This window comes from Tilletiopsis washingtonensis (assembly GCF_003144115.1).
Source record: "Tilletiopsis washingtonensis strain MCA 4186 unplaced genomic scaffold FA09scaffold_20, whole genome shotgun sequence".
In the NCBI taxonomy this organism is placed as follows: domain Eukaryota; kingdom Fungi; phylum Basidiomycota; class Exobasidiomycetes; order Entylomatales; genus Tilletiopsis; species Tilletiopsis washingtonensis.
In genome coordinates this window covers 148,832-175,311 of record NW_020312017.1, presented here as the reverse complement: position 1 = coordinate 175,311, position 26,480 = coordinate 148,832, and the positions used below count along the sequence as shown (strand labels likewise).

At 66.9% G+C, this 26,480-nt stretch overlaps 8 protein-coding genes across 8 annotated transcripts; 4 read left to right on the top strand and 4 right to left on the bottom strand.

Moving 5' to 3' along the window:
- Window positions 1-741: 741 nt before the first annotated feature.
- On the bottom strand, window positions 742-1,663 carry FA09DRAFT_331769 (Trm112p-domain-containing protein). Its single transcript, XM_025743173.1, has 4 exons — window positions 1,449-1,663; window positions 1,299-1,394; window positions 970-1,047; window positions 742-913 (listed from the first exon to the last, which is right to left on the bottom strand). The coding sequence occupies exons 1-4, from the start codon at window positions 1,632-1,634 to the stop codon at window positions 884-886; spliced, it is 390 nt and encodes a 129-aa protein (XP_025596083.1). The 5' UTR covers window positions 1,635-1,663; the 3' UTR covers window positions 742-883.
- Window positions 1,664-1,860: 197 nt separating this feature from the next.
- FA09DRAFT_340749 (putative small nuclear ribonucleo protein F) lies at window positions 1,861-2,790 on the top strand (the record flags this gene model as incomplete). Its single annotated transcript, XM_025744351.1, has 4 exons — window positions 1,861-1,872; window positions 1,932-2,004; window positions 2,068-2,114; window positions 2,677-2,790. 4 exons carry the CDS (start codon window positions 1,861-1,863, stop codon window positions 2,788-2,790), a joined length of 246 nt encoding a protein of 81 aa, XP_025596082.1.
- A 111-nt stretch (window positions 2,791-2,901) lies between these two features.
- FA09DRAFT_344148 (hypothetical protein) lies at window positions 2,902-6,235 on the bottom strand. Its single transcript, XM_025744636.1, has 2 exons — window positions 5,543-6,235; window positions 2,902-5,459 (listed from the first exon to the last, which is right to left on the bottom strand). The coding sequence occupies exons 1-2, from the start codon at window positions 5,995-5,997 to the stop codon at window positions 2,969-2,971; spliced, it is 2,946 nt and encodes a 981-aa protein (XP_025596081.1). The 5' UTR covers window positions 5,998-6,235; the 3' UTR covers window positions 2,902-2,968.
- A 473-nt stretch (window positions 6,236-6,708) lies between these two features.
- Window positions 6,709-8,826, bottom strand: FA09DRAFT_300931 (hypothetical protein; the record flags this gene model as incomplete). The annotated part of the gene is made up of 7 exons (XM_025740355.1): window positions 6,709-7,065; window positions 7,123-7,376; window positions 7,434-7,669; window positions 7,712-7,853; window positions 7,908-8,014; window positions 8,063-8,423; window positions 8,475-8,826. 7 exons carry the CDS (start codon window positions 8,824-8,826, stop codon window positions 6,709-6,711), a joined length of 1,809 nt encoding a protein of 602 aa, XP_025596080.1.
- A 1,123-nt stretch (window positions 8,827-9,949) lies between these two features.
- FA09DRAFT_301049 (hypothetical protein) lies at window positions 9,950-11,426 on the top strand (the record flags this gene model as incomplete). The annotated part of the gene is made up of 8 exons (XM_025740356.1): window positions 9,950-10,037; window positions 10,174-10,400; window positions 10,484-10,606; window positions 10,663-10,808; window positions 10,861-11,062; window positions 11,108-11,172; window positions 11,230-11,294; window positions 11,377-11,426. 8 exons carry the CDS (start codon window positions 9,950-9,952, stop codon window positions 11,424-11,426), a joined length of 966 nt encoding a protein of 321 aa, XP_025596079.1.
- A 2,692-nt stretch (window positions 11,427-14,118) lies between these two features.
- FA09DRAFT_326465 (hypothetical protein) lies at window positions 14,119-16,086 on the top strand (the record flags this gene model as incomplete). Its single annotated transcript, XM_025741215.1, has 4 exons — window positions 14,119-14,289; window positions 14,453-15,212; window positions 15,267-15,454; window positions 15,514-16,086. 4 exons carry the CDS (start codon window positions 14,119-14,121, stop codon window positions 16,084-16,086), a joined length of 1,692 nt encoding a protein of 563 aa, XP_025596078.1.
- A 1,464-nt stretch (window positions 16,087-17,550) lies between these two features.
- On the bottom strand, window positions 17,551-19,596 carry FA09DRAFT_311490 (hypothetical protein; the record flags this gene model as incomplete). Its single annotated transcript, XM_025740668.1, has 3 exons — window positions 19,079-19,596; window positions 17,850-18,992; window positions 17,551-17,795 (listed from the first exon to the last, which is right to left on the bottom strand). Coding segments are annotated over exons 1-3 (1,686 nt in total), but the record flags the coding sequence as incomplete, so codon positions are not given.
- Window positions 19,597-25,633: 6,037 nt separating this feature from the next.
- FA09DRAFT_362479 (glia maturation factor beta) lies at window positions 25,634-26,455 on the top strand (the record flags this gene model as incomplete). Its single annotated transcript, XM_025745478.1, has 4 exons — window positions 25,634-25,808; window positions 26,091-26,164; window positions 26,228-26,244; window positions 26,305-26,455. 4 exons carry the CDS (start codon window positions 25,634-25,636, stop codon window positions 26,453-26,455), a joined length of 417 nt encoding a protein of 138 aa, XP_025596076.1.
- Window positions 26,456-26,480: the final 25 nt, after the last annotated feature.

The following is a 26,480-nucleotide window of genomic DNA, read 5'->3' as shown; positions in this document are numbered from 1 at the left end:
GGGGCCCGGACGCGCGTACTGCTGCTGGTGCTGCTCCTGCTCCGGCTGCTGCTGGCTGCGAGAGGCTCGAGCGTCCTCGCTCCCGGCCTGCCGAGGCTGCGCCGCCCTGCCTGCAGTGCCGCGCTGCTGTGCTGCGTGCTGGCGCTCCCGCTGCGCGCGCCTGCCAGGCCTGCCGCACGCCTCGCTCCCCACGCCGACGCCGACGCCGACGCGCTGCTCCCACGGCCGTCGGCTGGGCCGTACCGAAGATGGCGCTTGGCGGCCTCTTGACCGCACTTCGAGCTCCTGCACCTCCAGCCGACGGCGAGCAGTCCGGCCCGGTTTGCGCTCGAAATCATGCTGGTACCTCAAAGAAGCCAATCTGCAGTGTGCAACAACGCTTCGCTGCTTGCAGCGAGGTCCGCAACAGGTCGCGAGGCTTTTCGCCCGTCGATGCCTCAGCAGCAAAGCTTTGCGCTTCTATCTTGTCTCCCTCCGGTGGCGCCCACGCTACGCCGCGCTTCTCGCCCAGGCGTGCTGCCAAGCGACGACAGGTGCAAAGGCTGTGCCCTTCCGTTCCTCCATGCTGTCGCCGGGACGCTGTCGCCGGGACGATGCAGGTGAGCCTGAGTACCTTCAAAGGCGGAGGTCGAGTGCGACACACATCGCGCGATGCCCACTCCAAGCTCGGCCGCGAGGTAGGCTGGGCCGCAGACGCGAAACTCGCCAACAGGTTGAGCTGGACAGGACAGAAGCAGAAGAGGCGAGTGATCGTGTGGACATGCGGTGGATGTGATGCGTAGAATACAGTGGTGTGGTGACGAATAGAGAGGCAGCGGAAGAGGAAGGGAGGCAGAGAAGCGCGCAACGCGGCGCTGAAAGCTTAGAGAGAGAGGCAAGCTGATCACTTGCTGATCTCGTGCTCGGCCAGAAGCTAAGACATCGATGGTCAGACGATGGGTCACGAGCTGGAGCGCATGGCGGACCCACCATGTTGGGGATGCCGTTGCGGATCTGGAAGATGTGCGAGCAGTTGGGGCACAGCATCTGACCCTCGACGACGTGCACCTGCGCCACGAGCATGCCAGTGTCAGCGTGAGCTATGCGACATTGCCTGACGCCCAGCACATGTTCCCTCCCCAGCAGCCACGATGAGCAGCGCACACAGAGATCAGCAAGAGTTGTCTAAAGCATTACCCCCGCAAAACGGGGGCTCAGCAACAGCTTCTAGTTGATAATGTTTTTGGTTTGAAGTTCTCATCATCTGAGTGTGCGCTGCCTCTGCTCTCCCTCGGGTCTCACTCGCGGCTGTCACTCACCTCGAGGAGCACGTGGTGCAGCGCCTTCAGCAGCGACTCGTCGATCATCGACTGCCCCACATCCGGCCCTTGGTCCGGCAAGCTCGAGTCGCCAAGCTGTGGAGAGCGTCAGATCCACTACGGATGCCCGCCTCAGAGATGGCGACGCACCTGCCGCGCGGCAGCGACGAGGGCCGGCCAGTGGATCTTGGGGATGAAGCCGCGCAGAAAGGCCTCGTTGTACTCGGCCTCGATGAGCTCGAGCTGCACATCCTTGAACGCCAGCGGGAAGTTGTTCGACGTCTGCACGCACGTGCGCGCGTGGCAGGAGAGCAGATTGTGCGTGAGCAGTCTCATGGCGGGCGGAGGGAGTGGGTGGGAGATAGGAAGAAGCGAGGAACGCTCGCCGCTGCCGCGCGCGCGCGCCAGAATCTTTTGGCGGCCGCGCAGACGCCGGCGCTCGTCGGCCGGCCACGCCGAAGCGCCGCCCGCCGCGCGCCGCCGCCGCGCCAACATCGCGCCGCACGTCAGCGACGACGACGAGCAGCACCACCACCACCTCCACCGGACACACTCACACGCCATGTCGTCCGCCGTGAGTCGAGACGCAGCCTCCCAGCTCCGGCATGCATGCTGACAGCGCCGTCCGCCCAGCCCGTCAACCCCAAGCCGTTCCTGCAGATGCAGACCGGCAAGCCGGTCGTGGTGCGCCTGAAGTGGGGCATGGGTGAGCGGTGCTTGCGGGAGGTCAGGCGCAGGACAGCAGCTGATGTGCTACGTACCTCTGCAGAGTACAAGGGCTTCCTGGTCTCGACGGACAACTACATGAACTTCCAGGTGAGTCCGTGCGCAGAGGGACAGGCCGAGTGGCTTCTTCGCATCGGTGCTCTGCAGCGCCGTTGCGGGCTACGACAGCACTGCTCTGTGTCTTTGAGCGCTGCAGAGGGATGGCCGCACATACAAGCAGCATGGCGGACAGTAGCAAGGCGAGGCAGCGGGCGGTGCCTGGTCGCAGGTGGAGGCTGTGTGCTGCTCCTGCAGCCCTTCTCGCAGGGCAGTCGTAGCGCCACCGCCCAGGAAGCAACACGAGGCCGCTTGAGCGCTCGGCCGCAAGGGGCACAGACGCATTGCGCGCAGCCAGGGGTCAAGGGCTACGTCTTCTGCCGATTGGGGAGAGCGAGCTGTGCTGCTCCAGTCGAAGCTGAGAGTCTGCGCGCGGGGCTGCATGGCGCGACGCTGCGCCCACAGGGTCGGGAAGCGGGGGCTGGCGTCGCACATCGAGCGGGCGCTCGACTTCCTGTCGTACTGCGTCGGCGTGCTGGCGTAGCTGGGAAGGGCACGCTGATACTGCGGATGAGCCACGCATCGCACGGCTGCTGACTCTCCTCGCCTCCGCCAGCTGGCCAACGCCGAGGAGTTCCAGGACGGCAAGTCGAACGGCATGCTGGGCGAGGTCTTCATCCGCTGCAACAACGTCCTCTACCTGCGAGAAGTGACTGAAGGCTCAGCCTGAGGCCCCACGCCCCGCTCAAAACCCTCTGCGCGCTCTCCGCTGTCGTTGGCTCAACCCCGTCATGCTTGTACACATAGCTCCCTTCCAAAGCACTCATTCTCTCTCACGCCTGCTCAGGATGCATTCGATTGCGTGCCAGACTCTCTACAGGCAGGTGCAGGTGAGGGAAGCCGCCCGCTCACTTCTTCTGCGCCACCCATGCGTCGTTGAGCGCCGAGAAGACGGAGGCGGCAATCATCTTCTCCTCGATGCTGGCGCGCGCCAGCTTGTCGGGGTGGAAGCGCCCAATGGCACGCGTGTAGGCCTTCTTGACTTGCGCATCAGTGACGAGCTCGTGCATGCCAATCTTCTTCCACGCCAGCCCTTCCCACGCCACGCTCTCGACACTGGCAAGCAGCGCGCGCAGGTTCGTCTCCTTGCCGCCGCGCCACGCGAGGATGCGCGCGTCGACGCTGTCCTTGAGACTGTGCTTGGCCGCATCCTCGGCCTCGGCCGCGGCGTGCTCGGCACGCACTCGCTGACGCGCCGCATCCTCGGCCTTCTGCACTGCAGCGGCCGACGCCGCCTGTGCTCGCCGAGCAGCAGCCGAGGCAGCCGCACTTGGTCGTGGAGCAGCGGCACGCGGTGCAGGAGCGGCGCCGCCGTCGCTCGAGAGCATCTTCTGGCAGCGAGCCTTGCCCTCGCTGGCGGCGCGCACGTTTTGCGCACCAGCCTTGCCGCTGCCCTCCTCGCGTTCGTAGCGAGCTAGTCCCTCCCAGTCCGCGTTGGCCGCCTTCCACTTCTCGAGCATCTCGCCAGCCTGGGCGCGCCGCAGAAGCGCCTTGGCGTAGGCGTCGCGCAGGTTGACCTCGGCGCCGAGCTCGGCAGGGAGCTCGCCCTCGAGCGAGGGCTTGTACAGGCCGCGTGCCGCGCCGTTGCCGTCACCGTCCGGCAGGATGAGCACGAGCACGGCATCAGCATCCGCCACGGCTGCGGTCGCGTCGCCGTTCTTGAGACGCGCGCTGGCGCGGTTGTTGAGCAGAGGAATGCGGCGAAGCGAGCCGCCGCCGAGGCTCTGCAGCGCTCGCGAGTAGGCGATCTCGGCATCGTTGTAGGCTCCGCGCCGGAAGCACTCATTGCCCGCCGCCTTGTCCGACGCAGCGCTTGACACAGCTGCAGCAGCGTCGGGCTCGACGACCCGTGTCTTCTTGCGCACCTGGCTGGCAGCGGCAGGAGCGGGAGACGGTGCGGCACTGGCGCGACTGCCGCCCCGGCGGGCGGGGGACACGTATGGCTGCTTTGGCGCTGGCTGCGCCGCGGACGACCGAGCCGCCGCACTGGCAGGCTTGGGCTGCTCTGCTGAGGGCTCCATGTCCCACAGGTTCCCTGCCGCTTCCCGCACGACGGGCGCAGGCGCAGCAGGCACAGGACGCGGAGCGGGCGCTCGCCGCTCTGCGCTCTCAGGCACCTGCTCCTCGTCGTCCGAGTCCTTGAACGTGGTGCCGGCGTTTGCGGGTTCGCGAGGAGCTGCGCCGTTGGTTGCTGAGGCTGGTCGAGCCTTGTGGGCCGCCTCTGCCGCCTCAGCCTCGACCATCCATCGCGGTCGGCCGTCCAGATTCGGGGCCTCCTTCTTGACGCCCCAGCGCCGGTTCCACGCGCGCTCGTTTGCGCCTGCCGGGCTGTTGCGCCCGCTGCCTTCGCCGCCCGAGCCTGCGCCGGCCGCCTGTCGCTCCTCGAGCGCCTTCTGAGCAGTGGCCTTGGCGGTGCTCCAGAACGCGTTGGCACTCTTGAAGAGCCCCGCGCCCAGCTCCGACGCCTGCGCATACAGCACGTCGGCTTGCTTGGCCCAGTCGGCGTCCTGCTGGCCATCGTCGCCCGCGCGCTTGGCGGGCGAGGAGGAGCCAGCTCCGCGACGCTGAGCTCCGTCATCGCCCCATCGACGACGCTGTGCCGCCGCTCGGTTGGCCTCGCCGTCCCACTCGCCGTCGTCGCGCACTCCGTTCCTGCGTTCCTCGCGCTGCAGTCGCTCGGCGAGCTTGCGATCGGCGTCTTCGCGGGACGCCGGCTCGTTCGCACTGCCCTGCTGCCCGCCGAGCAGCGCTTCGAGGGCAGCGCTCACATCGAGACCGGTCGGCGTCGCAGCCAGCGCCTTGCGCGCCTGCGCCGGCGAGAAGCCCATCTCCACGATCTGGCCGATGATGTGTGGCGGCGGAGACGCCGCTCTGGAGCCAGACGTGCTCGACGTCTGGCGAGCGCGCGGCGCGGGCGAGGCGCGAGCGGATGTGCGGGGCGGAGCAGCCGTCTCGCTCGGGCGGCCACTCAGGAAAGCATCGAGGCCGTCGTCCGAGAAGCCTCTGGTGACTGCAGGCTTGGGCGAGGCGCGGCTCTCCCGCTTCCTGCTCTGCGGCGCTCGGGCCTGCGAGTCGTCCTCAAACGCAGCGAGCGCGCTGCTCTGCGCGTCCGCTCCGTCCTCGAACTCGGAAAAGTCAAACATGTCCATCGCAGCGGGCTTGCGAGGCGGCAGCTCTGGCTCCTTTGCCGGCTTGGGCTGCGGCGCGGGAGCACGCTGACGCGCTGGTGCCGGCGCAGGCGCAGGCCGAGCAGAGGTGGGCGGTGGTCGGGCCGCCTGCACTGGAGCGCTGAAGACGCTCATGTCGAACGGATCTGACGGCGACGGCGGAGCAGGTGCGCTGTAGGGCCGCACGATCAGCCTGCCGCGCCCAAGTACGGGAGGCGCCTGCCTCCAGCAACGTCCGTGCAGGTTCGAACTCACCTGATTGTCGACGTCTTCGCGGGCTGCGACGAGCCCAACGAGTCCCAGTCGTCCCCTGCGCCCCAGGTGTCGTTCACTGCCGGCACAGCCGCCTTGCCCGCCGCTGGCGCCATGTTCGCCCGCTGGCGCTCGGCCAGCGTCATGCGCTGCTGCGCTGCCGGCGTGGAGCCGAGGTCGAGCAGGGAGGAGAACGCATCGCCTGCGCCAGCGGCGCTGCTCGATGCAGCAGGCGCCGCGCGCTGGGCGGGCTGAGCCGCAGCTGCCCGCGCTTGGTACGGCTGCGGCGACGGCGTCGAGGTGGGCATGGCGCGCGTCAGCGCGTCGAAGTTGTACGACGACGACGTGTTGCTCGGCTGGCGGCCCAGCGCCGGGCGGGCGGGCGCCGCGAGCGTGGAGCTCTTTGGCGGCGCCGACGTCTTGGAGCCGGACCAGTCTAGATCCAGGAGGTCATCCATGGCGGCGAGATGCTTCGAGCAGGCCCACGACCGGTGCGGCGGCTCGGTGAGAACAACACTTGGCCGCGGGGTGCGCGAGAGGGACAGGAGGCCGAGGCGCGGCTGCAAGATAGTTGAGCGAGCTGAACGTGCAAGCTCAAGAACGAGAGAAGAGCGGTGACGGGTGACTGGGCAGAGGTAGCAGAAGCAAGGCAGGAGCGGGACAGGGTGTTGGAGTGAGAGGCGGGGCGCGAGAAGGACAGCTGTTGTGGGCGCAGCTTGCGGCCGCATGCCAGCACAGCACGGCAGCCACCGCCGCGCCGTGCCGCAAGCTCCCCGCGGCGCCCCGTGGCGCGCGCGTTTCGCCGCTTGCGGCGCAGCGCTGCGAGACGTGCTGCCGTCGCCGCACTACTTCCGACATGCTCAACCTCCGACTCGCAACGGCTTCTCCTTCGCTGCCGCAACACACCGGCCGACATCTCACACGTAGCACAAGAAAACTGCTTGAGATGTGCGAGTGAAGTAACGATACGAGAGCTCTAGATGCTGCGCTACGCGCATAAGAAGTGGTAGAAGGGCATGTGGACGGTGGTGCGCAGGCATCATACGCTGTCCTCATGGTAAGGCGAGCGCACGTTGCGACCAAAGTAAAGGATGTTTGGGCTAGCGAAGAGTTGAAGTGTCAGCCGAGGAGCTCTGCTCAGGCAAAGTTGGGCCCGAAAGCCCAGAAACTCACTCGCTGTACGCCTTCATGGCCTGACTCGTCCGTAGCTCATCTACGTCCATTGCCCAAGTCATCGACATGCCCATAGCGGAATGCGGGGCTATGTGACAGTGGAGCAAGAACGCTCCCAGATCTGCGCTCTGCACCTTCGTACGCATGACCAGCCAGCCTCCTGAAGAGTTTGAAGGCAGCAGCTCGCCGGGGTTGATGGTAGCGCCAGGTCCGGCATAGATGACGCTCGTGTCGCGTGCGATGGGCTTCTTGAAGCCCGAAGCCCGAGCTTCTGCAAGAGCGGCGTCGGAGAAGATGCCGGGGCCACTTGCCAGCGTCCAATGCTTGTCGCCGTGTCTGTGCCACGGATGAACCTGTCGATGAAGTGTGGTCAGCAGAGCGACGATGCAAAGACGATGCGGTCAGCGCACCTCGACTTGGTGCCCCGTCGCGGAGGCGTTGTTGATGATGACGATGTCAATCACCTCTCCCGCCTTGGCGACCCATGTCTTAGACACTGGATCGTAGCCGGAGGGCCCTTGATTTGGGTCCATCGCGCGCGAGTACGACGGCGCTTCGGCTTCGCCCTTGAAGATCTGGATGAGGTAGGGCGTGTCCGTCGTGGCATTCTGCAGCGCGTTGCTCTCCTCGGCGTAAACGACACCGTTATTCGCCCATCGAGAGCCTGGCGAAGAAGGCAACATCAGCTGAAGCACCCTCGTTGCGGTCTCGCGCGACTGACCCTTCCCAGACGGACCAGCCGGGATCTGCTGGGCGTCGATATAGACACGCCTCGTCACTTCTGCATCGCTCGGGAATGTGTCTTCCTGCTTCGCGCCTTCGAGCGGCTCAAATTCGGCGGTGAGCCAGCCGAACTTGGGCACTGCGTCGCTGAGGATCTTCTCGGACGTCGCTGCAGAAAGGCTTGAGAGGGCCTTGGCGATGTCGCAGGAGGGATAGGCGAGAAGCCCGGTCCAGCTGTTGATGCCCGGCTCGCCTGTGAGAGTGTCAAGACAAGACAGATGTGCTGAAGCTGCAGATGACTCACGCCAGCGAGACTCGGAGCGGATGAAGTAGCAGCCACTCAGGCCGTCGGTCTTCACTTCATCCTCGCTCTTGCCCGTCAGGAGCGTGTCGTAGCGCTGGCCGCCTGCGATCTCGACTGCGGAAACAAGCTTGAGCATGCCACAGCTTCTGCAGCGACAGCACCACTCACCAGCGCTGATCTCCATCGGCTTGATATACGTTCCATCGGCAGCGATGAGCTTCATCGAGTGATTCATGACGCCGATCGTCTGATACATGAGAGCCTGTGCACCGATCCTGCAGTCGTGTCAAGAAGGGTATCGGATGCTGCCGGAGCGTGCTCACCAGCGCAATCTCGCCGTCTGCTCATAATCCAGGTGAATGACATGCGGCTGCTCCTCTGCCGGTCCGTCGGCCGGCCTGTCGGCACACGACACCTCCTGCGCCGCCGCCTCCGTCTCGTTGCACACTCCGCCGATCATCTTGCCGTTGATCGTGAGCGCCTTGGCCGTGCCGATCCACTGGAACGGCTCGCCGTAGAGTCCCGCGAGGATCTTCTCTTGCGGCCTGTGGAACGTGTCGCCGACCATGAGCGGCACGTCTTGGCAGTACTCATCGGCGTAGGGATCGTCTGGGTCCTCGATGATAAATGCTCCGTGCGCCGACATGACCTGCAGCCCCACGTGACTATGGTACCAGTAGGTCCCTGCAAAGGTTCAGCACGCACACGTTGGCGGAATGCACAGCCAGTGCTCACCGACTTGCTCCGCCTTGAACCCATACTCGAACCACCGGTTGGGCGCGATCGGCCACTGAGTGACGAGCGGCACACCGTCCACCAGCGGCGTGAGCATCATGCTCAAGCCGTGCCAGTGTATCGTAGTGTTGGCATACTCGAGCGAGTTGGTCACGTTGACGAGGATGAAGTCGCCGAGCTGGAAGCGGAGCGCTGGGCCGGGCGACGTGCCATTGACGAGCGCGGAGTGGACTTGAGGCGTGCCATCGCTCCAGAGGGTGCCGAGCGAGACGTCGAGGTGGACCCGCACTGTGCGCGCCAGTGCTGCCGGTGCGAGGCACGCTAGCGCGAGGAGAGGGAGGGAGAGACGCATGACGAGACCGGACCGGGAACGAGACGGGATGGTGGGCGCACGGCTGCGAGTCGCGGAGACGGCGCCTTATGAAGCGGAGCGAGAGGGCACAAGAGGTGGGCGTCGGATGCCTCTCGGCCCTCGCTCGGCGGCGTACAGAAGCGCCAGCAAGAGAGTGGTGGCCATCAGCGAGCGAGGCAGGTGGGCGAGGTACGAGGGCAAAAAGGCCTCATCAGCCGCTCAGAGGAGGAGGTGTTGCGGGCGCAGCAGATGCAGGGGTCCTCGAAAGCTTCCGCTCTCGCAACCCACAGCCGCCTTCTAGAGCGCGGCTAGGAGAGCTCGCCACGGCACGCACGCACACTGATGAGCCGTTCATCAAGCTCTCGGCACGAGCGAGCCGCGCTCAGGGGGGCATCAGACGCAGGCACGCGCCCGCGCGACATTCGCTCAGGGGTGTGCGGGAACGCGCTCGCAGCGTGCCTTCTCGCCTCCGCGGTGTACGTCCGCCTGCGCCCATTTTTTCGCTGCTCGGCTCAGAGCTGCGCCAAATCCACCTTCACGGTACCAGCGAGCTCCTGCTTCCTCGACGTGATGCGACGTCAAAGCGCCGACGCCCAAGCTCGCAGCCCGTGCGTGCGCGGGGCCCGTGCGCCTGCAGGTCTGCTCGGCTCTCCTCGGGCCTGCTCCATCACTCGAGATGCATCCCGCAAAGCACAGCAAGGTGCTCGAAGGTCCAGACGACGTCGGCCGATCGGCTTGCGGCCGCAAGGCACGTTGGTGGGGCCTGGGCGTGCTAAACGAGGCTCGAGGTGGAACAGAGAGAGCGTTCCGCCTCAGGGGCCCGGCAATCGCGGCGAGATCAAAAGCTTGGCACGCTCTCGAAGAATCTGCCGCGGATCCTGCGTCGGCCGTAAGGCGCGCGGCACTCGCAAACTCCGCGCCGGACGCACGGGCGCCCAACTCCAGCACCGCATACCTGTCCTTCCGCCCACTTCCATCCTCGCACCTCTCGATGCCTACAAGAGCCGCCCTTCCTCGCGCTTCTTCTCTTCTCGCTATTTTCTCAGCGCTCGCTGCCCTTCTGCTAGCGAACTTCTACCTCTCCCCAGCAGACCCCACCATTCTCCGCTCCGCCGTCTCCCGCATGTCGGCCAACGCCTCGACAGCCATGCTCTCCCGCTCCGTCGTCAAGAAGGTGCCGGCGATCGAGACGCCGGAGGGCGCCGGTGCTAGTGAGTCATTCTCCGAGTCGAGCCTAGAGCGCAGAAATCGCGCGGGCCGTGCGCGGCGTCGGAAACGTCGCGCACGCGCGTCTCGCGCGCCTCCTCGTCCACCGCGCACCCCCTCCTGACCCTCCTTCCTCCTCAGTCGTTCGCCGCAGCATCGGCACACCTGCGCTTCGTAACCTCTCGCCCTTCTTAATGTACGATCATTTCCACGCACCCGAAGGTGCAGGCTTTCCCGATCATCCGCACCGAGGCATGACCACGGTGACGTACGTCCTCCAAGGGGCGTTTCAGCACGAGGACTTCATGGGTAATGCCGGCATCATTGGCCCAGGCGCCAGCCAGGTGATGAGCGCAGGTCGTGGTGTGGTGAGTGTCCTCCCCGTTCTCGGCGAGTCCGCACCGCCAGTGCCACCAGCAGCCCATGCTGAACGGCTCTGTCCTCTCCACAGGTTCACGCGGAGATGCCACTCCACCGAGATGCACAAGGCAACAAGCTGCCTGACCCCGTCGGCCTGCAGCTCTGGATCGACCTGCCGGAGGAGTCCAAGATGAGCGAGCCCTACTACCAGGAGGTGAGCACGCGCGCTGGCGTGAGATCGCCACGCTCCGCTGACTCAAAGCTGCTCAGTTCACGGCCGAAGAGATGCCGACGGCGCGGCCTCGTCCTTCGGAGCCCATCGAGACCGAGGGCAGTGACTGGGAGATCAAGATCCTTGCTGGCGAGTCGCACGGCGTGAAGTCGCCCGTCCGCTCGCCCGAACGTGGCCAGTGCTGGTCAGTCTTGCCGCTGCTCAGCTCTTGCTCGTGCTGACACTCTATCATTCAGGTACCTGGATGTGCGTCTCAACAAGCCCGGCGCTAGAGTCTTCCAGCCTATTCCGACTGGCTGGACTGCGTTCATCTACGTCGGTGATTCTGCGCCGATCAAGGTTGGCGACGACGCCTCTCTGGCCGCACACGAGAAGTTCCACACGCTCGTGCTCAGCAACAAGGCCGTGGTGACGGACCCCAAGACGGACCCGTCCACTGTGCCACAGGAGACGGGCGTCTGGCTCGAGCACGCGGGCAAGGAGGGCGAGGAGGGACGCGCATTTGTGATTGCGGGAATGCCGCTTGACCAGACTGTGTACCAGCATGGGTGAGTGTTGTGGACATGCTCAGAGACGCTGCAGACGCTGATGAGCTTCCTTTGTAGGCCATTCGTCATGACGAGCGCAGCTGAAATCCGGCAAGCTTTTGAAGACTATCAATATGGCCAGAGTGAGTAGCACGAGTCTGCTCTGCTGCGGCTTTGCCGCGCCGTGAGATTGGCGTGTTGCTGACCCCTGCCCCTTTCACTCAGACGGCTTCGAGCGCGCTCCCGGATGGCGCTCCAAGATCGGCGGTCAGTGATCGTCCAGCCGATGCTCCACCACGAGGAGCGACTTGCGCCCTCCCAAACGCCCGTCCATCATCTGTACTTGTTCCAGTACCGCATCGTCAATTCGACTCGTGTTGCCTTCATACGGTGTGCATCGACGCTGCGGTCACCGAGAGATCTATGACGTGCGCTTGAGCGCGAGCTGTGATGGAACATGCTGCGGGAGGCAAGGCGGAGGCTGCTTGTCGTTTGAGCGGCAGGGCCAATGAGAATCTGAATCGGAGGCAGTGCGGACCGCCTGCTGCTGCCGCCTGCTGGCGAGGCAGGTGCAGGGCATCGTTGAGCGACATCACAGCGCATCAACGCTCGAATTGCAGCGGCTGCATCAACGTTGAGCTGCGGAGCAAGTCCGAGTGCTCACATCGGGCGCAGCTGCACAGCAGCCGTCTGCACTCAACGAGCTTCTGAGCAGCCCACGGTGCGGCGATACATGCTGTGGACGAGCTCGAGGATGTGGATCAGCAGCATTCAGACTCTTACTCTGATCCTTAGTCACACACAGAGAGCAGCAGCTCCGAGGGCTGAAGCAGGCAAGTAGCACAGCGCCCGGGCATCCGCAGGAGCTGGGCCGCGGTGCAAGCGTCCCAAGAGCGCACCAGCGACGCAGCACCTGAGTGGCTGCACCTGGACAATTAGATGGAGCAGCAGATGCTGTGTACTGCAGCGGCAGCATCGCAGCACGCAGCATGGGGACCAGAGCCGCGGTAGCTGGCAGTCGCGAGTGGCAGCAGCACAAGCATGAAGCAGCAGCAGCGCTCAAGCGCCGGCATGCGGAGAGGGCCAAGGCGCCTGGTGCTGGATGCGGCACGATGCGGTCGCTGCGAGTTGGCGTTTGAGCGGCGGGCGGCGCTCGGGCGGCGTCCAAGCGGTCTGGCTTGCGGCTACGGTACCGGCGGCGGCGCGCATCTGTGGGCGCGGCCGTGCCGTGGAGCGGTGCCGTGCGTTGGCAGAGCGCCAGTCTGGACGCCTCGCAGCACCTCGAGAGAGACGGGCAGCGGCTGAGTCTGCGCGCAAGGCTGCTCCGTCGCCCTCGTCGCTCTTGCCCATGTGCTCGTGCATGCATCCCTCAGCCGCTCCGGCGCCGGTGCGGCGGCTCATCTCGCCTCGCCGCGCCGCTCCTCAAACGCCCCTCGCTGCCTCGAAGGGTGCTGCTGCGGCAGCGCTGCGGCAAGCGGCTACAGTTGCGAGCACTACAACCTGACTGTATTGCGCCAGATCTATTTCTGTAGTCTGATCGGCGGCGCACAGCCGAGGTGCCTGAGTCAGCATCAGCGCGCGGGCCGCGGCCGGCGGACCCGCGTTTCTGCGCGAGGCCGCGCGCCGGCGCAGGCGCGCCGCCTGCGTCCCACCACCACCGCGCACCCGCATTTCTGCCCGCTGCTGTGCCCGCTTGCCGCTCTTCAGCACGCCGCCTGCGCCCGCCCGCCCGCGCGCGTCCCCTTCCCTCAGCTCCTGCCCTCCCTCACCGCGCGCGCCCGCTCTCCCGCTCGTCGCACGCCCGCCCACGCACCTCGTGAGTTTGCCTCTCTCCCTCGCAGCGCCGCGCCCCTTTGGCCCTCGTCTCGCTCCGCTGCAGATCTTGCATCGCTGCGTGCTTGCCTTGCTCGCTCGCTCGTCTGCGTCTGCCTCGCGCCGCGCACGCTTGCCCTGCCTCGCGCACCGTCTCGCTGCCTGCCTCTGCGCGCCCTGCTCACCCACCTCGGCCGTCTCCTTCTCCGCCCTCGCCGTGCCGCCTCGCCCCTGCTCCGCTGCCCTGCCTGTGCATCCCCTCTTCCTGCGCCACCTGTCACTCTCCACCCGTGTCTGTCCCCTCTGCGCGCGCGCACCCGCCGTCGTCGCCACCGCGCCCGTGCCTCGCCTCATCGCTTGCAGTCGTCGCGCGCCCGATCTCTCGCCGTCGTCGCCGTCCGGTCCCACGCTCTACGCCGACTAGCACACCGCTGCTGGTGAGTGCCTCTCGCTGCGCGCCCCGCTGCTCCACTCTCGTGCGCCTCTCTGCCTCTGCTCGCCGTGTGCGCCGAGAGCACCCCGCCGCGCCGTCGTCGCCTCCACGGCACGGCTGCGCAGCGGGTGCCTTCGTCGTCGCCATCCGTCGGCTCGCTGCATACATCCGGCTGTGCAGCATCCGCACGTCGCTACGCTGTCTCGCGCTTCTTCAGCTTCTAGCTGTGCAAGCTGCCTGTTGTCGAGGCGGCGCTGGCTGCTGCTCGTCATCTGTGATGGGTGGCGGCCGGTGCTGGGGCCACGAGCTGTGGGGCGCGAGGCCGCCGCCGCGCTGCATGCGGCCGCGGCGTGCGGTGGCCGCGCGGCCTGCCTGCCTCTGCCGCGCCGCCGCCGCTGCCCGCCCTTCGCGCGCGTCGCGACGCGTCCTACTCCCGACACCCACGCCCTGCCGCCGCCTGCGCTCCCTCCGCCGCCGCCGTCCCAGTCCAACACTTGACCGACACTGACCCGGCCTGCATCCTCCTCCGCCGCCGCCGCTCCTTCCCGCCCGTGCCTGCAGTCCGCATCACCCGCAACACCATCACCGTGAGTCGGGTCCGCGGCACTACACGCGCGCACGTCGTCCATCCGCTCCAGCCCTTGCTCACACCGACGCGTCCATTCTTCCTCTCCGTGCCTGCCTCTCCTTGCTCCACCACGCGTCGCGCTCTCCCTCCGCAGATGGATCCCGTGCCCTCGCCTCTGCAGGCAGCCGCCAACGCGCAGCAGCGCCGCATGCAGCACCCGTCCGGCACCGCCGGCAGCACGCCCTCGTACGGCGGCGCCCACCAGAGCCACGCCTACGGCACCCAGGACACGGCTGGCCACCAGCAGTTCTTCAACCCGGCCGTGGTGAGTCGCGAGCGCGCGTGTGGTGGTGGATGCAGGGGTGCTCGTCGTCGATGGCCTCGGACGCGTCGTCGCCGTCTCTTCGACGCGTCTTGGGCGTGATGGGCCTCCGCCGGAGGCGCACTGGCCCTTATTCTTTGCCGACGCGTACTGACACATGCTCCAGATGACCGGCATGGACGCTCACTCGCGCAACATGAGCATGGACAGCGCCGGCAGCAGCTCGCACTACATGCACCTGCCGCCCATCGCCGGTAGCTACGGCTCGCACGCGTCGACGGGCGCTGCGGCTGCCGCCGGCACCGACGCGTCGCACCACTCGTACGACGGCCAGCACCGCTCGCCGCGCATGGTCGGCCACAGCCCGCAGATGTACGGCGGCGCCGCCGGCACGGCCGCCGCGGGCTCGCACCCGTACGGCCAGAACGCGTACGCCAGCCAGTACGGCCAGAGCTACCAGCAGCCCGGCTACTACGGCCACCACGGCCAGCAGCACCTCGCGGCGCACCAGCAGCACCAGTATGGCGCACACGCGGGCTACCCGGGCGCCCAGCAGCACCCGTACGGCCATCAGCAGGCGGCGCACCACGCCGGCGCGTACGGCCACTACCCGCAGGTCGGCGCCGGCATGCACAACGTCGGCACGCTCGGACAGGCTGGCGCCGCTCCGGCTGCGGCCTCGCCCGCTGCTGCCGTGACGGCACCGGCTGCCACGACGGCGCGTGCCGAGACGGCGAGCTCTGCGGGCCCGTCGCGCTCCAAGGGAACCAAGAAGGCCGCCAAGGAGAAGGAGCCCAAGGCGCCGGCCGCCGAGAAGCCCGCCAAGGGCGCGGCCAAGTCGAAGCGCGCTGCGCCGTACGAGGTCCCGGCCCCGGCTCCGGCCGCTGCGCCCGCGAAGAAGGCCAAGAAGGAGAAGGAGGAGAAGCGTGAGTTGCCTATCGCAGCCTGCCGCATCACCGTGTCTCACACTTCGCCCACAGCCGCCAAGCCCGCTGTGCTGCGCTCGAAGCTCAAGCCGCCGAAGCAGGCGCCGTCGGCGTGGCAGGTCTACTTTACCGAGGAGCTGCAGAAGATGAAAGTCAACCAGCCTGGCGAGCGCCTCAACGTCGCGCACGTCGCCAAGGACGCCGGCCAGCGCTACGCTGCGCTGCCCGACTCGGCCAAGAAGGTGCGTCACGCGCGAAGGCTCTACTCTGCAGCACCTCGCTAACCCACCCTACCACACAGCGGTTCCAGGAGCGGTCGCTCGAGCTCAAGGCCGAGTGGGAGAAGGACATGGAGGCGTGGCGTGAGACCCTCACGCCCGAGGACATCAAGCAGGAGAACGCATTCCGCACGGCGCAGCGCAAGGCAGGCAAGAGCCGCAAGGGCAACCTCAAGGACCCGCACGCGCCCAAGAAGCCGCTCAGTGCCTACTTCCTCTTCCTGCGTGCCATCCGTGCCGACCCGGCCATGATGCAGCAGGTCTTCGAGGGCGAGTCGGAGACGACGAAGCAGAGCGTGCTCGCTGCTGCCAAGTGGCGCAGTCTCTCCGAGACGGAGAAGCAGCCCTACCTCGAGCGCGCCGATGCCGACAAGGCCGAGTACGAGCGCCAGCGTCGCGAGTACGAGACGACGCACGGCATCGAGCCGGCAGCCAAGACGAAGCGCGGCGGCGGCACCAAGCGTGCCTCGACGGCCACGTCGGGCGACGACGACGATGAGGACGACCACATGGGCGCCATGGCTGACCCGTCGGACTTCAAGATCGATGGCTTCGGCGACGGCTTCCCGGAGGAGCCGTTCAAGGTCGACGCCTGAGCGCGCAGTCGCCACCCGGTGCCCAACGCGCGCGCGACCAGCTCGCCGTCGGGCCTGGCCTCTATGCCTACGAGTCTCCTCTCCACCACAACTGCAAGATTACCATGCTCCCACACCTCTTTCGTGGCGCTACATCACCCCGCAAGCGGCCCATCCGCCGCACGTCTCCTTCTCTTCCCTTTCGAAACTCCTCTCCTCTTTGCCCGCGCGTCTTTCTCCCGAGCACACCTCCTGGCTCGCGCGACGCCCTCGCACATAGCCCCCTCTCCAGTCTTCTCTAGCCCGCCTCTCTCGCTGTCTCTCTCCGCGTCCTGCTCCTTGTACTCCGACCCAGCACGGGCTCCCTGTACTAGTGTTCCTGCTCTAGCCCGCCCCAGTCCGATTCTAGTGTGCTTCGCTGCTGCACCTCTAGGTCCGCCAGGATCGCCACTGAACCATCTCTCTGCCCTATCCGCCCGATCGTGAAATGTGCTGAAGACTGTGATTGCGCGCATCGGCCTAGCTCCAGTCCGACTCGGCGGCGCCAAAGGTGCGGAATTCCTCGAGGTGACAGCCCTTCTCCTCTGGCGTCTGGCGCGCCTTGCGCTTGGCCGCCGATGCCGCTGATGCCGCTTCAGCAGCGCTTGCCGCCTCGTCCTCGCGGTACATGTCGAGCACGGCCGATGCGGACGCCTCATGCAGGTCCTCGCTGGAGCGGCGTTGCGGAGTGCCACGCTGCGAGCCGCTCTGCGCGTCGTCGGCGTTGAGCGAGATGCGGTAGTAGCCGCCCGACGTCGTGAGCGCAAGGAGGTGGAACGCTCCGCCTTGCGTCGCTGCCTCGAGCGGAGGAGCCTCGCGCCGCGACGTCCTGCTGGCGGATGCTGCGCCCGCCTTGGCGTCGGCTGCAGGAGGTGCACGGACCCAAGCGAGAAAGACTCGCTCCTCCGCACCGGGCTCGCCTCGCCTCACGTCGTCGACGCGGCCCAGCATCGTGGCCCAGGCACCTTCGGTGCTGCGCGCGCCGCCACCGCCCACCGGCGCCGTCGAGGAGGAGTCGCCGCTCGAGTCCTTCTTGGTGCGTGTTGGGCGCGTCAGAGCAGCGGCACCCTGCGCCGAGAAGCTGCGCAGGGGAATGCGGTACTGCGCTACGGACCATGTCGATTGGAAGTAGCGCGGCATCATCGAGGCGGGTATCGCAGATGCAATGTCGCCGAGCGCCGCGGGAAGGAAGCGGTTGGCACCCTTGCTGAGCCCGAAGGCCTTGCCGGGCGATGCTGGTGGTCGCGCTCCGTCGCTTGGCACCGCAGCTGCGGCACGTAGGTTGAAGATATGCACCGTGCCCTTCTCGCTTGCAGCTGCGATCGAGCTGCGGTCGGGCGCAAAGGCCATGCTCAAGATGCGCGCCGGGTCGGTGCCGCGGCGAAGCTCGCGCAGCAGCGTCGCAACGACCTGTGGTCGGCCGCTGCCGTTGCTGGCCGGCTTGACGGTAGACCAGATGCGCACTAGTGTTCCGCGCTTCGAGGCCGTCGCTAGCAATGTACCGCATGGCGAGAGGCAGAGCGCGGCTAGAGGTGCACTGTGCGCTGCAAGAATGCTCGTGGCTCCAGCTGCAGATGAGCGCGACGACTGTAGTGGGATGCGCAGGAGCTGCACGTGGCCTGCTTGTCGTCCGGGCAAGGCCAAGAGCGCTGAGCTGCGACCAGGAAAGGGCGCGAGTGCCGCCAAGCCTGCTGATGGCGATCGCGTTAGCACGAGCAGGGCGTCACGGCTCAAGACAGACTCACCCGTGCCCTGCTCGCTGATCTCCGTCGACGCGCGCTGACGGATCTCGAGCGAGGCACCGGCTTCAGTACCGGGCACCAGCTCGAAGATCACTGCTCGCTTCCGGAGGAGCACAGCCAGTATCACAGCCTTGTCCACTCGAGCCCGGTCGCGCGAAGCAGCGCCGTCGGCAAAGTTCGGCTTACGGCGAGCATCGCTCGAAGCTCGCGTCGCCGCCTCATTCTCCGTCGCTTGCGCTTGAAGGTTGAACGAGCGCACGCAAATGCCGCTGACCGCCTCGGCGAACTCCAGCTCGGCCACCTCTCTTCCTCGTCTCGCCACTGCAGCAGGCCGCTCTGCTGTGCTCGCGGCGTCCTGACGCTCGGTGCGCACGACATTGTCGACTGGGCTGAGTGGTGGACGCGAGTTGCGCGCTCGCGGCGACTGCGCAGAAGATGCCTGCGGCTCAAAACCCGAGCGAGCGGCAGGCGCAGCTTCGTCACGAGGCGTGCGAGCCGCAGCAGGCGACTGCTGTCGTGGAGGCGTGACGGCGAAAGGGTCGTCGAGGCCCGCTGAGCTCGCAGCTATGGAGCGCTCGTCCCGATCGTCCTCATACGCAAAGGCGTCTCTGTCGAAGAGCGACTGGGACAGCTCGTGCGCGCTGGCGGATGAGGCTACTGACAGCCTCGAGGACGCGAGCGAGGCTGTCGGGCTCGCAACCGATGCACTTGTGCGGCTGTCGTCGTTCTCGAGCTCGTCTGGGTCGACTGCGCGCGCCTTGCCCTTGGCCGAAGATCGCCTGCTGTCCGCCGTACTGCGCCAGTCTTGTATGCGCCTCTCCGCTTCCGTCAGCCGATCCGCAGTCTTGCCGTGGCCGTCGCGCTGCGGTGCTGCATGCTGGCTGGCATCTACGCGACCGGACAGGCTCTCGCGGTCGATGCCTGAGCCGGCAGAGAAGACCGTAGAGGCCTGAGTCGAAGACGAGGCGTACGCAGTCTGTGCTGGTTCTGGCGGCTTCCTCGAGGAGACCACCTCGGCGGCCTCGTCCCAAAGCACGACCTTATTCGGCGCAAAGCGCGGCACTCGCCCTCCACCGACCAGGACCAGCAGCGAGCTGTCATCGACAGCTGCTGCATGGCTGAGCCCGCCGTGAGCAGCCGGGAAGTCTGTGATGCTCATCTCAGTCAGTACTGTGCTCCGCCGGCAGCGAGACTGCGCCCTCCTCGCACTCCGCTCGCTGCACGGCACTCACCTCGGCGAGCTACGATCTTTAGCGGTGCCGCCTGCGCCACGAAGAAGCCCGAGCTTGTGGCGCAGGCGAAGAGGTTCGACGCGCCCTCTACATCGCCGTCCCGTCCAGCCGCATGGCTATCCGGCTCCGCAGCTTGGGCTGGCTCTCGGGGGCCGAGCGCGACCGCTGCTCTGCCAAGTGGAGGTGCCGCAGCCGCGCTGATAGCGCCCTGCCTTGACGTCTCGGCGGCGCAGAAGTGAGCGGAGACAAACGCTGGCGAAGCGACGGACGATGAGAGCGTGTGTCGTGGCAGATTCATCGTGCCAGAGTGTGGGTGGCGCGGTCAGCGGCGCCGCTCCGCCGAGCGTCAGAGGAGTGGGGCGAGAGCGCCTGAGAGCGAGGCCGCGCCCACTCGCTGCTTCAACGTCCGCTGCCACTGGCGCAGGAGAGAGCGCAGAGCGGGGCAGTCGTCGGATCTGCAGCGAGGCGAAGACGGCAGGCGGCGCGGGCGAGGGTGTGGAGGTGTTGGACGAGGCGAGATGCTGCTGCGCAGTCGAGATTGGCGCGGCCGGCGGCTGGCCCCTGCATGGCGCGCGACGGCGGCTGTGATGTGATGCTGCGCCTGATTGCCGCTCCCACGCCGGGGCATCACATCACACACGCCCCTGCACCTGCCTTATCCGTGTGCCTGCCTCACCTCGATGTCGTCCATTTTCTGGCAGCCGCTGGACAACAATTCGGCTTGCTGATGGATTGCGACGGCAGTCAGAGCTGACGAGATGATACCAGCCGCTCGACGCAACTTCCAGCTCACCAGAGGCCACGCGGCGGCTCGCGAGGTCACCCGCGAGGTCGTCTTTGGTGCGCCTGCGACTCGCCGACGCCGGTCGACGCCTCTATATTTGGAGCACGCCTTCTTGCCGCGCTGACGCCCTCTGCTCCTTCCGGCGGATGCGATAGTCTGACAGCTCCCAAGACCCAGGATGCAGAGGGGTCTGACATGCGAGAGAGAGCTCGCACGGTGGAGGCATGGTCAAGCGTCTGCAGCGACATCCGTGCGCGTCGGCGTCAGCGGCGGCGGCGTCGTGCAGGGCATTGCAGGTGGCCGAGCGCGCGCTTGCAGCTCCGCAAGCGCTCTCGACATGAGCGATGCTCTCCGACGACTCAGGCACCGTGCTGCATGCAGCGGAATGGACAGTGAGGCAATTCTTTATTGCGCAGGATGCAGCCGAGCGAGAGACCCGCGCAGCATGAGCCCTCTCGGATCCGTCGGCAGGGAGGTGGCAGCTTGCCCTCGGCGACAGGCTCCAGCAACTGGCTGCCCTGCTCGCGCGACCTTGCCTCGACGCAATTCAGCGAGTCGTTTCAGCCCCTCTTCATGCGAGGCTTTGGGGCGGCCAAGGCGGAGCGCCCAAGCGAAGAGCATCCAGGCTCCTCGGGGAGGCGGTCTCGCGCGACAGGGCTCGAAATTAGCCAGGGCTCAGTGCGGCGTTGGCCGAGGCGGATGCCGCCAAGTCCGATGGCAGCGCGGACACCGAGCTGCTGCGCCGATCACCTCTGACTGGATCGCGCCCTCTGCAGCTGCCTCTGCCCACGCTGCGCCGCATCCGCACGCGCGTGGAAGCGATCGTCGCTGCAGCAGCCCTGCCGGCAAGATTTGAAATCTGACCTCCTGGCCGAGCTCGTTGAGCCGCACCCAAATTTAGGTGCGCAGTAGGGCTCCTCGAAAGGCGCATCCAGCAAGGATGGCGGCAGAGCGGCCGGCTGGCTTTTCTCACGGTGCTGCCGTGTGGCGCCCGTGCAAACAAGGCGGCATGGCATGGCATCCAACCCAGCATGGCAGCCGATCTGCGGCTGCGAGGCCAGCCATCGCCGCCTGCTCGAGTGTCAGCAGCAGGAGCGCCTTCCCCGCATCTCCACAGCGGCCATGCGCTGCGCATGGCGGCGAGCACAAGCAGGCACGAGGGCGGTGGCGGCCGTGGCGTGTCGGCGACCTCAGCTTGACCCTCTCTCCCACCGTGCGCCACTCCCGCGCCCAGGGCTCCGCCCAGCACTCCGCTGCGATGCGCAGCGAGCGCCAGGTGCCTGACTTGCAGCCCCGGCGATGCCCGCCGTCACATGGGCGCCTCGGCCAAAGCACCTGCCGGACTCGGCTGCCGGTGCGCGGCGCTAAGCTGCAGCGCCAGGAGCGCTGCCTCGGCGCTCTCTCTTGCTGTTCCCAGCGCAGCACCAGCATCGCGGCCGTGCTGTCGCGCTGCAGCAGCGATCCTCGTGCTGCCCAGCCCAGCGGCGCGCGGCAGCGCGAGGAGAAAGGTCCGCTTCGACCGCCGCCGGCACAACTGCAGCAGCAACCTTGAGCAGCGCATCGACCTTTCAAAAGGCGTCGGCCTGCTCTCACAAGGGCGGCCGAACCGCGGCGCGCCGCACCCCTCCGAGGGGCACTGCGAGGGACGAGGAAGGGGATGCACTGCGCCAAAATTTGCGATGTGCGAGACGGCGCTTGTGTCGGGAGACGGAGGTCGAGATGGCGCAGCTAGAAGCGGCAGCAGAATGCCCGCAGGCCTCCTTCCTGCTGAAAGGGCACGGCACTCGCCCACGGGCAGCACCCTGCATCTCGAGCTGCTCGTCGTTGTCCTGCGTGCTGCACCTGCGCCTCTCTTTCACCGGCCGCACCACATGCAGGCCGGATGCACGGACTTGGCTCTCTGTTGTGCCGGCCGCGATGCCCTGTCCGTGGGGCCCTCGAGCAGTCATGCACAGCGATCCTGCGCAGGCATGCTGCCCGCCCTGCCCGTCCGGCAGCTGGACCCTGCTGGACACCATCCAGCGGCGCCAGAGCTGGCTGCAGGCACGGCGTCATGAGTGAGACACTCTGGGCGTGGTGCGGAGGGCCAGCGCTCCCGCGGCAGGCGCATGGGCCTCCGCCGGCCGCGGAGGGGATGCGAGAGGGCAGCGGCGCAGGCACTATCGGAGACACTCTCTGTCTGCCGTTCCCCGCACCTCGAAGCTCGCCGTGCTGCTGCGCTGCCTTCGGAGGAGAGTACTGCTGCTGCTGCACGCTGAGAGCAGAAGGCGCAACATGCGGTCGAGGGAGCGCCGGGCGATAGCGCCGCAATGTCTTGCTGCTGCTGCATTGCGACGCGAGCTCCCGAACGGCGAAGGCCACCTCGCTGTCGAGGTGCACCTGCCCTGTCGGTGCCCTTGCACACCTTGCTCGGCCTCTTGCACATCCCAGCATCCAGTCCAGTGGCGCCCGTCGGCCGTGGCGCTCTCCTATCCGCCGAGCTCTCGAGCAGCGGCCAAAGTGCCTGCTCGCCGGCCTCGACATTGCCGCTGCAGTGCTGGTTGGCGTCTCGGTGCCGCTTTCCGCTTTGCAGTCTGCACTCTCCAGCCTCTCGCTTGTGCTTGCGACTTGACCACCACTCCCACCTCCGCCACGCCTCGCCGCCCACCCAGCACTCAGGCCCCCACTCGCCGTCCACTCCTCTGATCAGCGCTGATCACTGCAGTGGCCCGTCATGCTCGCGCCGCCGCCGCGCAGTGACAGCTACAGCAGCGGCACGACAGCGTCATCCGCGTCCTCGGCGCAGCCGCCGACGCCCGAAGACTCGCCGTTCGAGCTGCCGTTTGGCAAGATTGGCAGTGGCCTCGCCTTTGCTCGCCTGCCAGGCATGCCGGATGAGGAGGGAGAGGAGGACAGCGATGACGGCGACGAGGTATTGGAGCAGCAGTCCGACAGCGACGGAGAGGAGGAAGACGATGAGGATGAGGAGATGGCCGACGCAAATCAGGCAGGTCCGTCGAAGCCAAGCGGTGCGGCGGATGCTGGTGCCTCGTCGAAGGCTCGCAAGGCGGCGGCAAAGCCGAGCACCGATGGCTCGGCAACGGAGACAGCCGTCCGCGGCCTGACGCGCCGGGGCCGGCCAAGGAAGCTCTTCCGCTATCTGCAGGACCTCGGTGGCATCTCGCTGGCGGAGATCAAGCCGCAGCCGCGCGAGACTTCGCGCGATGCCACCGTCGCCTCGCCGCCGAAGCGCAAGTGGAGCAAAGGCGAGGCGGATATGGCGCCGCCAGGTGAGTGCATCGCTACCAGGCAGGCAGCACATCGGAGCTCTGACGCTGGCACGTCAGCAGGCGCGTCAGCGCTGGAAGAAGAGAGTGGGAAGCGGAAGAAGGTCAAGAAGGTGAGCATCGTGTCCGTGTCACCAAGGCTGCTTGCTGACCGTCTGCGCTCCAAGGTCGCCAAGGCCTGTCTGTTCTGCAAGCGTTCCCACATGACCTGCGACGAGGAGCGGCCATGCCGGCGCTGCGTCAAGCGGGGCATCCCACACATGTGCGCGGATGAGGAGCCAGCCGGCGTCACGGCCTCTGCGTCTTCATCGACAGTCACGCCTGTTGCCGCTGCACCAGCCACCAAGAAGGGCAAGCCACGGAGCCACAGTGCGGCGTCTGTGCGGCCCAAGAAGTCGCTCAGTCCACCATCGAGCAGCACGACAGCTGCCGTGGCTTCCTCGAGCACGCTACCAGCCAGTCCTAAGAAGGCAATCAAGGCTGCTCGACGAGCGACGATGAACGGCGGCGAGGAGTCCACGCTGCGAGTCGATCCAGGGCCGAGCATTCCAGCTCGCACCTCTTCGCATGCAGCGCGGCTGCTACGAGTGCCGGGCTTCGACTCGGTCACCTCATCGCCCAGCTCATCGACGATCGCACTGCCGCGGTCACTGGGCCATGCATCCGCCGTCACGGGGCATACGTTCTCCGTGCCTGGCTTGGCCGGAGATGACTCGCACCACGATGCCGGCCCGCTTCTCAACCTGGGACAGCTCTCGCCCGGCGGCGACCTGCACATTCCAGCCGGCGAGCTCTTCTGGGCTTCTTTTCCCGGCGGCAGTGGCGTCACGCCCGGACATAGCCTCATGGGCGGCCTAACGCCGTTCGAGACGTTCTTGAAGGAGGCCAATGCGCAGGGCGCGGCCGGGCAGAACGAGGGTCGACAGCCGGGCCATGCAGACGAGACGTCAGCATACCACCAGCAGCCGCTGCTGACACCCGTCGGATGCTTCCGCCTGGCCGACGGCACGTTGCAGCCCATTGCGCCTGCGCTCCACGCGGCAGCCGACGCGGCGGAGATGGGCCGTGCCGGCGACTCGCTGCACAGCTTCAGCGACGGTCTGCTGCCGCAACAGCCCGTCGCGTTCAACCTCAAGCTGCCGGGCAAGCAGCCCATGGCCAGCGGCCTGCCGATGCAGGAGGCCCTGGCGCCGCTGCCGTGGGAAAACACCGAGTACGAGCGTCTCAAGGGCTGGCTGGAGCGCGGCACGCTCTCGAGCTCCTGGACGCCCTCGCATCGCAGCCGCATGCTCGCGGCCGTCGAGGGCCTGCGCTCCGTGATCCAGCCGCGCACGATGGGCCTCGACGAGGCCGAACGCCGACGGCAGGACTTTGACTTTGCGCGCGTGTATGCGCACTACAAGCACGCCGTGCTCGAGAGCGTGTCGGCGCCGATGCTGCTGGTGAAGCGCTGGGGCGACATTTGTGGTGCGTTCCCGCCTAGCAGAGCTGGCTCTCTCGTTCAGCGCAGCGCTGACCACATCACACAGATGCAAACTCACATCTGCTCGACATGCTCCAGCTCGACGCCTCGCAGCTGCATCCCAACCGAGCCGGCCTCACGGATGTCTTCAGCGCCGACCTGGCGGCGTATGTGTACGAGGTGAGGCCATCCTCGTCTGCGACTCTGGCGAGCTATGTTGACACCCTCTCTCTCGCCAGCGATACGCGCAGGTTCTGCAAGGTCCACGCTCCAACGAGGTCATCCGCGCCGCCGGCCGCGTCGTCATTGCCCAGCCAGCCCTGCCGCAGCCACTGTCGGGCGCCGTGGCGTCGGGCCCGCCACAGCTGTGCGAGCTGCCGTGCGCCGTGTCCTTCCAGGTCGTCACCGACGGCAACTCGCTGCCCATCATGGGCGTCGTGACGCTGCTGCCCGTGGCGCCGCTCGGTGCCACTTTCTGAGGCCCCTTCTCTCCTCTCTTCGCCCTTCCATACCCCCCTTGCCCGGCGCGGCGTCGCCCACACATGCATCCGACGCTGGCCGAGCGAGCTGCCCCGACATCCTGCATCCATACACCTACGCAGATCATGCGTCTCGGGCACTGCTGTACACCTGCCTTCTCTCATCCCCCTGGATCCCCTGGAACGCGGCGCTCGCTCTTGTGCTGGCACGACGCGGTCGCATCACCCCTATGTCGGCTGTGCTGCGTTGTACAACCTCCTGCCTCGAGCTGATGCCGCATGAGATACCTTTCGGAGCCCCGGAGATCGTGCGTGCTGTTGACGTGTGAAGTGAGCGCGAGTCTTCGATGGCGACCGACGGTTGTGGCGGAGCGGAGTCAGAGTTCAGCGTGCAGCGGCTGCGGGGGAAGCGGCGAGCAGCGAAGGCGGCACGGGAAGAAGGGGCGTCGCGCCCGCTCCCTTTCCGCGCCCGCGGCAAGCGGTGTTGGAAGCACGTCTCGCCGCGCGCACGTCCCACCTCCCTCTCCCACCTCCACCCCCTTTCCCCCCTCTTCTCGCGCAGCAATGTCGATGAAGACGGTCGACATCCCGACGAACCTGCTGGAGCGGCTCAAGGCCTTCCGCATGGGCAAGCGCTCCGTCGGCGCCGCGGCTCTGGTGGTCAAGATCGACAAGAAGACGCTGCGCATGGAGATTGAGGAGGAGTTTGAGGGCATTGCGCTCGACGAGCTGCAGGAGGGTGAGTGTGCGGGGGGAGGGGGGGGGGGGGGGGGGGGGGCTGAAGAGGCGAGGGTCGGGATGGGCAAGGCGATCGGGCAGGGCAGGACAAGCGCGCATGGGCCGGGCAATGCGCGAGGGAGGGCACGCCGCGGTGGTGCGCCCTTGGCACCGAGGAAGAAGGAGGAGGGGCGGGGGAGCACAGCGCGGTGGGGCAAGAGCCTGCAGCGCGCCCCCGCACACATGCGAGTCCGCTTCTGATTGTGCCCTCCCCCTTCTCCCCCCTCTCTCTTCTCGCACACAGAGCTTCCCGAGAACTCGCCGCGCTTCGTAGTCATGTCGTACGAGCTCGAGCACCGCGATGGGCGCAAGTCGTACGTGAGTTGTGGATGCCACGCCTCTTCGATAGCTCTTTGCAGCGCTGACTCTGCTCGCCTACAGCCATTGGTCATCATCTAGTGCGTGTCCGCGCCCTGTCTCTCCGCTCAGGCGCCGCTGACGCTATGCGCACGCAACAGCTGGGCACCGCCAACGTCGTCCATGGAGCTGGCGACGCTGTACGCCTCGGCAATGTCGCACTTCAGCACGGCAAGCGACATTGCAAAGGTGCTCGACGTGCGCGAGGGCGTGCTGGAGAAGAAGAGCATCGACGCGCGGCTTGGCGCCTAGGGTGGGGATGTCACGCGAGAGAAAG

Bases quoted from the DNA above. Each gene is read 5' to 3' on its own strand.
- FA09DRAFT_344148 (XM_025744636.1), bottom strand. From the start codon at position 5,997: ATGGATGACCTCCTGGATCTAGACTGGTCCGGCTCCAAGACGTCGGCG. The intron at 5,460-5,542 runs GTGAGTTCGAAC...GCGGCCCTACAG, and splicing joins GCGAAGACGTCGACAATCAG to CGCACCTGCTCCGCCGTCGC.
- FA09DRAFT_331769 (XM_025743173.1), bottom strand. From the start codon at position 1,634: ATGAGACTGCTCACGCACAATCTGCTCTCCTGCCACGCGCGCACGTGC. The intron at 1,048-1,298 runs GTGAGTGACAGC...CTCGTGGCGCAG, and splicing joins TGCACCACGTGCTCCTCGAG to GTGCACGTCGTCGAGGGTCA. The intron at 914-969 runs GTGGGTCCGCCA...TCGATGTCTTAG, and splicing joins GCAACGGCATCCCCAACATG to CTTCTGGCCGAGCACGAGAT.